The sequence below is a fragment of the Monoraphidium neglectum genome, assembly GCF_000611645.1.
Source record: "Monoraphidium neglectum strain SAG 48.87 unplaced genomic scaffold scaffold00491, whole genome shotgun sequence".
Lineage (NCBI taxonomy): Eukaryota > Viridiplantae > Chlorophyta > Chlorophyceae > Sphaeropleales > Selenastraceae > Monoraphidium > Monoraphidium neglectum.
Window position 1 is genome coordinate 1 of NW_014013137.1, and position 9666 is coordinate 9666.

Genomic DNA, 9666 nt, shown 5'->3' on the forward strand with positions numbered 1-9666 from the left:
ACCCCCGCCCTCGCCCCTCTCCTCCCCCACCCTGGCTCCCAGGCTGCGCGCCTGATCCTGGCCAACCTGTCGGAGGCTTACGGCCGCATGATCATGGGGGAGGGCCTCTTCCAGGCGGACGGCCACCCCGGGAACATCCTGGTGCGCCACGGCGGCTCCATCGCGCTCCTGGACTACGGGCAGTCCAAGCAGCTGCCGGGGGCGGAGCGGGAGGCGCTCGCGCGGCTGATGATCGCGCTGGACAGGTGCGAGGGCCGGCGGCGGTGGCGTTGGTGGTGGTGGTGAAGGGAGCGTGCCGCTGTGTTCTAGTGATGGCTGTTGAGAGGCGCGGCCCTGGGATGTGCTGGCTGAAAAGTTGGGGCTTCTTCTTGAAAGGCGCGTGTGCATGCACAGGTGGCGTGCCTGTGGGTGTGTGTGTGTGTGGGGGGGGGGGCAGGTGACATTGTTTGAAGGGCCTAGCACGTGGATGCTCGTGCCGCGCCTTGGCGCACCCACCCTCGTCCGTCGTCGGCCCCATCTCGGCTGCACCTTGATACGATGGCCGCGCTGTATCTGATCTCGTGCCTGGCGCCTGCTGCTGCAGGGAGGACACTCCTGCCATCAACGCGGCCATCACGGGCCTGGGCGTGCAGATCGACAAGGTGGACCCCGAGCTGCGGCGCTCCCTGGCGTACGGCATGTTCGACACGCGCGGCACGGTGGGGGCGCCTTCGTAATCGGGTCGTTTGGGTTGGCGCGGTTGAACACTGCGTGCGTGGGTTCTTGCGGGTCACGCGGCAAGTGGCGAAGGTGGGCGCAGCGTGCACAGTCTCGGCCTCCTTTGGGCTCCCGAGCAGCTGCGTGATTGCCCTGGCGTGCCTCCTTGAGTCCCAGCTCGCCAGCTGAGTGGTGCGGCAGCATACTCACTCCTACTTGGACGGCTGTGCTGCGCTGCTGGGCTCAAACCCGCGTCATCCACCTGCACCACGCAACCCTCAAGTCAACAACCCTGTGCCGCCCACTCACCTCGTTGCAACCAACCTGCTCACGGCCACCCTTCACGCATCCACCCACCGAACCACCCCACCCCACCCCACCCCAGGTGGACCCATTTGACCCAAACTCCCCCCTCAAGAAGGCGTCCGTGGAGCATTTTCCACCAGACGTGTTTTTCGTGCTGAGGGTAGTGCAGCTGCTCAGGGGCATTGCCCAGGGTGAGGGAGTGGTGCTCGTGATGGACAGGGGGTTTATCTGGGGGCTCTGCAGGGTGCGGAAGTGGGCAAGATGTCTTGCGGTGTTCTTGCAACGGTCTGTTGCAGGCGATGACCTCCTGTATGGTGCTGCTTTCTTCAACCCTGTCTGCATGCCCGCCTCGCAGCTCGTGCGCGCCGTGGAGGCGCGTGCGCTTCACAAACGAATCATGCACCACCATCCCTCACACTAACGTGGAATACGTCTGCGCAAACACGCACCCGCACGCTCTCACGCGCCTGATCCGCAGGCATGGGTGTCGCTGACTTCAGCTGCGCGAGCCAGTGGGCCCCTCTCGCCAAGAGTGCGCTGCGGGACATCGAGAAGCGGCGGCGCAAGGGATCGCGGGGACGGCCGCGGGAACAGCACCGGAGGGTACCGCCCTTGGCTGCCATCATGAGCCCTCTGAGACTCTCGGCCTGATGGGTTCTGAGAGCGCAGTTTTGTGCGTGAATGATTGAAAGGGACTCTGGACCGCTGTTTTGCAAGGCGGACAGCATCTGGTAGTCAGTTTGACTGGGCGTTGAACCTTCTATGTCTGTTTTCTGGCGCCCTGCATGCGAGTGTGACGGAGGGTTATTGTGATTCTGATTTGCCGGTGCGATTGTTTTGCGTGTGATTCATCTGTTGTTTGTCCTTTCCAGGCACTTCACAGCAGGCATGGACATGGCGCTCCCGCCGCAAATTGCTCTGGTGGTGGCGCACACCCCAAACTTCCGACGGCTGGCTTTTTTCCTGACACAATGCACCTTGAACTAATCACACACAAGTCTTGCGTGGGACACGTGTCTCAAGGAAGACGTGCGATATGAGGCCTTAGTAACCATTGGGGCATCACTTTGCTTGCCCTTGGCGCGCGGTACGTAGCAGCTCGGTAGCGCTCCCTGTGCCTGACGGCCGGGGTGCAGGCCAGGGGCCAAGTCAATAGAGGGGCTGGGCAGGTGCTGCGGCTGTGTCGCAGTGCCATTGTCGTGTCAATAGCAGCACCGTAGTAGTGCGACAAGGACCCTACGGCAGCAGCAGGTCATGCAAGGCATACATCAATCACCAAGGGTCGACCGTGGGTGTCAAATTGGTTGCGGTGTCACGGGGCAGCGGCATGTGGCCTTGAAGGCCAGGGTTGAGCTGGCTGAGGTGAGGCTTCAGTCAGCACCCCTAAAAACGACTGTTTCCCTCCGGGACACCGCAAGGGAAGGCTGAGCTGAGCTGAAGCAGCCGAGGGCCGTCACCTGCCTTACATCGAGCCATAACGCCTCGGATGCCGAGATGGAGTGTGCGCCAAAATGGACCCGGGGTCAGTACGCAATGGATCGCGCGTGGCCGGCAGCGCACACAGCTTGCCGCAGCGGCAGCGCACTAGGCTCTGATGCGGGCCGACCATGCGGAAAGAGGGGGGATGGTGACAAGTGCTTTAAGCAAGAAGTGGTGTATGAGATGGGCTGCGTGTCTGCTAGCCCGTGCTGTGCAGCAACGCACACGCATGGCGCGCCGACCTGCAGGCAGCAGTGACCCCCAAAAGGAAAGGAGCTTGGCAGTGCTGAATGGCGCATCAAGCGCGGCCTCGTGTCATAGGCCCGGTGGGCAGCAGGTGCCAGCGCAACGCGGGAGGCTATGCAGAGCCCGTTCTGAGTTCATCAAAAAAGGGCTGCATGTTTGCGAGGCACGCCCGTCCGGATTGTGTTGTGTAGGGTTTTGTTAGGCCCTGTGTGGTGTGTAGTGTCGTTCCCCCTCCCCCCCCGGCGGCAAAGAACACGGCCGGCCTTTTGACGCCCCTCCCTCCAGGCTGACGATGCCGCACCCCAACGCATGGCACAGCAGCGGGCATGTGAATCCCGGGTACCGGCGCTCTCCTCACGTCACACACGCTGAGCCCGCCGCCAGGCAAGCCCGTGGTCAGGCGCGCACAGACACCACCCTGGGCGGTGCACGCCGCGTGCGTGCGGGTGGCCTGGCGGGTGGCCTCTGAGGGCACGAGGGATGGCCTCGCGGCAGCACATGCCTTGGACGCCTTGCGCAGTGCGCGTCGTTGGCATTGCCATCTCTGCGGGCTGTGTTCACTTCTTGCAGCTGTGGACTGTGATGAGTGCGGAGGACGAGGAGGTCTTGCCCAGGCCGAGGATGCTGACCACGTAGCGGCCCTGAGGGGGGCGGGCGGGGAGGAGGTGGCAAGGCACGGCACACATATTGTCAGCATCGCGCCTGTGTGAACGGGGAAAGACCACCGTATGTTCTGCCAGCGCACTTTCGTGATTCAGACCTTATCAGGGCGTGCAGCAGCTGGCAAGTGCTGTCGGGCAGGCCGCTTCGCACAGGTTGTGAGCCACCAAGCCCGACGCCAAACTCCGGGGGTGAAACCCCAAAGCGCGCGCAGGGCCACCCACCACAAAGTTGCCGCAGGAGCCGTCTGTGAAGGGGCCGAACTCGGCGCTGAAGCCCAGCTTGCGGGGCTCACACAGCTCCTGCGTCCCGATGATGGCGGGCCCGTTTGTCCTGACGGGGCGGATGCCCAGCACGCCGTTCTTGACTGCGTCAGAGAAGCCGCCCTCCACCGTGATGCACTTGCCCTTCTCGGCGGTGACGTCCACGGGCGCCCCCTGCAGGTCGAAGCGGCTGGGGTCCGAGGTGACGTTGCCGCTCTTGGGGGTCTCCGTCGTGATAACGATGGTGCCGGTCGCCGAGGGGCCGGGCAGCTGGATCGAGCCGACGCACCCGACGGGCACGGGCTCGGACGCCGACGCGGCAGCGGGCAGGACAAGGGCGCCGCTCTCAGACTGGCCCTTGCAGACAAGCTTGGCGGTCAGCTGCGCGTTGGGCGCGTCGTCGAGGCGGATGGTCGCGTAGACGGCGGACACCGGGAGCTTGGCCGCAAAGTGGTTGAGCAGCACGACCGCTGGTTCCAGTGTGTAGTTGGTGAGGCTGCTGGTGCGGTTGAAGGCCACGCTGTACCGCGCGACCACGGGGTTGGGGTTGGACTGCGGCACGTTGAACTTCTTGTCCAGGTACTTGTTCGAGACAGTCCAGGAGTAGGCCTTGGTCGCAGTCGCGCGCAGCGCGAGCAGCTTAGCGGCTGGCTTCATATCGCAGCCGGCGACCAGGACGGGCAGGCCAATGCTGCGGACGATGGGGGGCTGCGCGCCAGCAGCGGTGCCGTTGGGGGACACGCTGAGCGCCTGGGACGCGCTGAACACAGTGGCACACTGCGAATCTCCAACGCCGCCAAATTGCTCTGTCCAGGAGAGCACCTGGGACTTGCAGATGCGCAGCGGCGAGCCCGAGCCAGGTGGCGGCGGCGCAGCGCCGGACAGCAGCTTGAGCGGGTGCAGCGCGGGCGCAAGCTGCGCGGCCGCGTCGGCGCGGTTGGCCTCTGGATCCAATGATGCCATGAGGCGGCGGCGCGAGGCGTCGTCAACCTTGGGGGCCCCAAGTCCAAGCAGCTCGCCAAAAGTGTCCTTGGGCAAGCCGTAGCGCGTCAGGTCGACGCGCACGGCCCCAAGCAGGGCGTCCACGCCGTTGACGAGGTTGTTCAGCGGCGGCGGCTTCTTGGCGCCGCCCGCACTGGGGGCGGCAGCGACGTCGGACTCCCCGAGGTAGGCACGGTCCACGTTGACACAGGCGCCCAGATCTATTATCTGGGGGCTGGAGAAGTCGAAGGGGCGCTTGGTCCCGCTGTTGACGTCGAAAGACGACGCCGCGAGCGACTTGAGCTGGGCCTGGACGGATCCAATCTTGGTGGCAGACCAGGGGGCGTCGAATGTGCACTTGGCGCCGCCGGGCCCGACGACGGGCGGGCACTTTGCGTCGAGGTACGTGGCGTTGTAGCCGGGGGAGGTCACGGCGATCCGCACTGAGCCAGTGGGGAGCAGCTCGGGCACCATGGAGGTGGTGGTGATTGCCACTTCGCCCTGTGACCATCACAGGATGAGTTGCGGAGGGTGAATTAACGCAGGCTTGGCATGGCACTCGACAACACCCTTATTCAGGAGAGAGCTCATAGAAGCCGCCAGAATCTGACGGGCTTGACGCACTCCTGAGGAGTGCACTGACGCAGCCCCGCATCTGCCTCATCCCCGCGCTCCTCGTCGCGCAGAGTTGCACCACCAAGAAGATCCCAACCCCCCGCGCTACCCACCCTGATGCGGTTCCCAAGGTCAATTACAGGGTTCTTGGTGATCGTCATGGTGTAGTCCGCCGACGCGTACCCGTTGGCCGCCAGCACCAGCGTGCCGCCGGCCGCCGCCGCCGCCTCGGCTTCGGCCCCGAGCTTTGCGGTGCGGTTCAGCTGCGGCGTGACCTGGGTGGCGACGGACCAGGTGTGGTTGTAGACACGCACCGCCTCCAGCTTGGTGAGCACCACGTCAGGGCGGCCCAGCAGGGTCCTGTTGCAGCCGACGACGTTGATCACGGCCTTTCCGGCATCCTCGGCATCGACAGGGATTCCAAAGGGCGTGAGCGTCAGCGGGTGGGCGCCGCACGCCGACGCATCGAAGCCGCCCAGCTTGGCAACAGATGTGCGGGACGCCCCGGCCTCGCACGCCACGCGCACTCCAGAGGGCAGGAAGGAGCCTGTCGGCTGGATGAAGCGGGAGAGGGCGCCGGCGATCTTCTCGCCGACGGCGACGCAGGCGCCCTCGGGGATGCCGAACGCCGCCTTGTACGGCTGGTTGAGTGCCATGGGGCCCTTTGCGAAATGGGGCAGCGCCTGCACCACGATGGCGGCCTCGGGCGAGAAGGCGTCCGCCTTGGAGCTGATCGACTTGGCGGCCGCCTCAGCGTCCGGCAGCGCGGCGCCGCCGGCGCCGGCGCTGGCGCCGAGGGCGTCCGCCAGTGCAGCCTCTGCGGCGCGCGTCATCAGCAGCGCCTGCGGCAGGGCGGCCTCGAAGTTGCACCTGGTGATGCCGGCCCTGCCGCCGTTCCTCCTGGCGGCGACTTTGGTGGGGGCGGACTTGCCGCACGAGGCGTAGTGGGTGGTCTCCAGGACAGCAGGGCCGGTTGTTACGCCAGGAGCGCGGCGGAGGGTCACAAGGACCTTGACCGGGCCCTGTGACGGGTTGGTGTGTTGGGGTGGAGGGTCGAAAGCGTTTCAGGCCATGGGAGTTCTTATGAGATAGCCAGCCACAGGATCCCCACGCTGCGGCAGGTGCAAACCCCACCAGCCAAGTCCGGGCAGGCAACAATTTTCCTCTCACACCGTGCACTGGCTATTCTGCCAACCCACAAGGTCAGGCGCTTCGTGCTCATCCACGCCCCTCGCCCCTGGTGGGGGCCCCTGGTTGCAACACCTGCCAAACGCATGCTGCTATGCGCCATCCAGCCAGTCGCCGCACCTGCAGCTTGACGGCGTCATTCCTCAGGTTGCGCAGCTCCAGCGTTCCCTTGAGGAAGTAGGGGACGTACGCGGCCGGGCTGCGCGAGTACCGCGTCTTAAACGTCACCTGCGCGGCCTCGCTACCGCCCACGGTGATGTTCCGCGGGAACGCCAGCGACGCGACGTTCCACTCATACGTGTTGCCGCCGCCGACCTTGAGCTTTAGGATCCGTGCGGAGAAGGGCTCGCTGCTGATCGGGCCCGGCAGGTTGGCGCCCGCCGCGCCGCCGGCGCCCTTGCTGCCGGCGGGGACGGTGGAGTTGCGGAAGTCGCGGACGGTGTCGATGGCTTTGGTGAGCATCATGAGCAGGTCGCCCGCCTGGGACATGAGTGGCTGTGCAGACGCGGCGCCTGCGTTGGAGCGCGTTAGGGAACGGCGCCAAGGTGGGGATTATTGCCTGGAAGGGGTGGCTGAAGACAGAGGGGTCGAGCCCATGACGCTCTTGTGTGCCTGTGGTCCACTCGCACGCATTGGTGCCTGGCATTAGGCTGGCTGCAAACCCCGGCTGCATTCCAGCTGCCCTGCTGCACAGCTGCAATTGCAGCGCTGGCTGCCAAGGCAGCGCAAGCTGATGCGTGCTGCTGCCAGCCGAAGCCGCGTCAGCATGACGCCAATTGGCGCCGACGTTGCTGGCACAGCTGAGCGAAGGCGATGCGATCATATAGTTCGGTATCGCTCTTTTCACCGGTCCGTTGAGCCTCCTACCTGCGAGCAGCAGCAGCGCTAGGCCCACCAGCGGGCGGGCTCCTCGTCCTCGCGTCATGTCCCCTGATATACTATCAACTTAGATAGATACAGAAGCTTTCTTGGATCGCGGAGTAATGCCGCCTGGTGGCAAAGGCCGCGAGTCTGGTTGGTTCTGTCAACGCTGCTGCCGCGCTGGGCGCAGCCTTCGTCGTGTTTGCGGCTTGAATGAACAAGAGCTTACAGATTTGAAATCAGACACATCGCAGCACGCACCATAGCACGCACCATACCACAGCAACCTGGATCTGTGCAGACGAAACGGCTGGCAGAAACCGCTAGCAGCACGAACGTTGGGTGGCGTCGTTGGTCCCCACTTCCCGGCGCAAATTTGAGGTGATGTTTTCAAAACCTCAGCTGCTGAGCTTTTACAACATCCCAGGGGCCATTACCACGCCAGGTAGGAGCGGCAGCCAAGGGAAGGTGCCTGCTGACAATGCAAGGCAGTTTGTTCACACGCGCATGGCAGGCCGGCATGCTGCAGCCGAATTCAGTGGGTTATATAATCATGTTGGTAGCAAAACTGTATGTTCCCCCTGAGTGCATCCAGTGCCAAGCGACGTGAACCCAGCCACCAAGCTCACAGCCAATTGCTGTGCACGCCTGAGGTGGGGGCAGCTGCTGGCTGCGCAGTTGCAGGCAGGCAACTTGCCCCGCGAATTTTGCGGCGCATGCATTTGATTATTGACTCTTGCAGGAGGATATCCACGCCGCTGTGGGTCGCGCGTCTGTCTCCAGTGCTTTTGTTGCCATAGGTTGCATCCCCTGAATCCAGTCCGACATGTGAGCTGTCCCTGTCCTCAACCCCCATTTCCAGCTTGCCAACCTTGAGTGGTTGAGCGTATGTGTGCCAGGAGGTTTAGTTACAATAATCCAGCGCATCAACTGTATGGCAAGCACACTCTGCTGCAAGAGCCCCACGACTTCGTTGCAAGTGCGTGCTCTTGAACCGTTTTACAAACCCCTTTGCCCAGGGCTTGCACAATCGACCTTCACAGGCCCCGGCCCTGTGCTTGCCTGCGTGCACAGCAGCGGCGTGTTGCCGTGGACATATCGCTCTGCTATTTGTAGCCATGACGCTGCTGCTACCTCATTCCCCCAACGGCTGCTCTCTATGACGGGTTGACAGTCCAAGCACATTGAGTGCTGAATCGGCTGTGACCAGCTCGCAGCACTGCAGCCCTGCTGTGCTGGGGTGCACTTGCCAACGTATGCTGATCACTTGTCAGCAGCCAGCAGCTTGTCCACACGCCTGCGCCTGGCGCCAGGATTGCTGAAAGCGCCGCCACCGCCGCTGCACATGCTGCTGACGTCCCCAAACGCACTCATGCCCTCCTCCAGAGCTGCAGCGCCCTGCTGATGCTCTGATGCCTGACCTACCACCTGCGCTAGCCCTGCTCCTGCACCAGCCAAGCTGTACTCCAGGGGCTCCTTCTCACCACCTGCCAGCTTTGTGCTGCTGGTGACCTCCCCGCTGCTAAACGCGCTGCCGCCACCACTGCTCGCACTGCTGCTTGCGCATTTGTCACTGCATCTACTGCTGGTGCCCCTTACGCCTTGCGCTTCTGCTGCAGTCCGGGCCACCGCAGTGGCTGACGACTGCCAGGCATGAGCCGGCTGCCCCAGCAGGGCTCCACAAGCTGCTGCTCGCCTGCGCAACGACTGCCGCTGGAGCTGGTGCTGCAGAGTGTAGCTACTCGGTTCAGTTGATTGCTCCTCAGGTTGCCCGTCACCCTTGGCGTGCTCGCTCTGCCCCTCAAACTCATGCTGCTCTCCCTTCTGTTCAGAGTACCCCTGGCCCCTGTCAATCTGAACCTGCTGCTGGGAATTCTGATGCCGCTGCTCCCCCTGCTGGTGTCCTTTCCTGCCTGCACAGCTGCTGCGGAAGGCGGCTCTCAGCTGGGCCAACCTGTGCTCCAGGGCGTCGATCGCAGACTCATCTCCGCCTGCTGCTGCCTTGGTCAAGCAAGATTGCTGCTCCTGCTGCTCTATTTCACCTTGCTCCTTTGCTTCCTGCAACCGTTGCTGCTGCTGCTGTTGCTGCTGCTGCCACTTGTACTGTCGGTTGTCATTGCCTCCTGAAATGTTCCCCAAGCCCAAAGCAGCGGAATAGCTTGAGCGGCTGCCACCTTGCGCCCGCATCAGCTGCTTTGGCGACTGCCACATAGCCTCCGCCAGCCCAGGCGTACGTCCAGTTGACAGCTGCAGCGTCTGCGGGGACGAGCGAGGCCCAGGGCCCACCTGAGGGCTGCTGTCCTCCGCACCGCCTCTGCCCCCACGGTCGCCGCCGCCACTGCCGCCACGACCATGCCGCAATTGGAGGCGG

The 9666-nt window shown here is 63.9% G+C and overlaps 2 protein-coding genes across 2 annotated transcripts; one reads left to right on the forward strand and one right to left on the reverse strand.

Annotated features, from left to right (window-relative positions):
• Window positions 1-87: 87 nt before the first annotated feature.
• Window positions 88-716, forward strand: MNEG_3773 (hypothetical protein; the record flags this gene model as incomplete). Its single annotated transcript, XM_014047747.1, has 2 exons — window positions 88-245; window positions 584-716. The coding sequence occupies 2 exons, from the start codon at window positions 88-90 to the stop codon at window positions 714-716; spliced, it is 291 nt and encodes a 96-aa protein (XP_013903201.1).
• A 2568-nt stretch (window positions 717-3284) lies between these two features.
• On the reverse strand, window positions 3285-7359 carry MNEG_3774 (hypothetical protein; the record flags this gene model as incomplete). The annotated part of the gene is made up of 5 exons (XM_014047748.1): window positions 3285-3368; window positions 3612-5132; window positions 5360-6268; window positions 6555-6946; window positions 7302-7359. The coding sequence occupies 5 exons, from the start codon at window positions 7357-7359 to the stop codon at window positions 3285-3287; spliced, it is 2964 nt and encodes a 987-aa protein (XP_013903202.1).
• Window positions 7360-9666: the final 2307 nt, after the last annotated feature.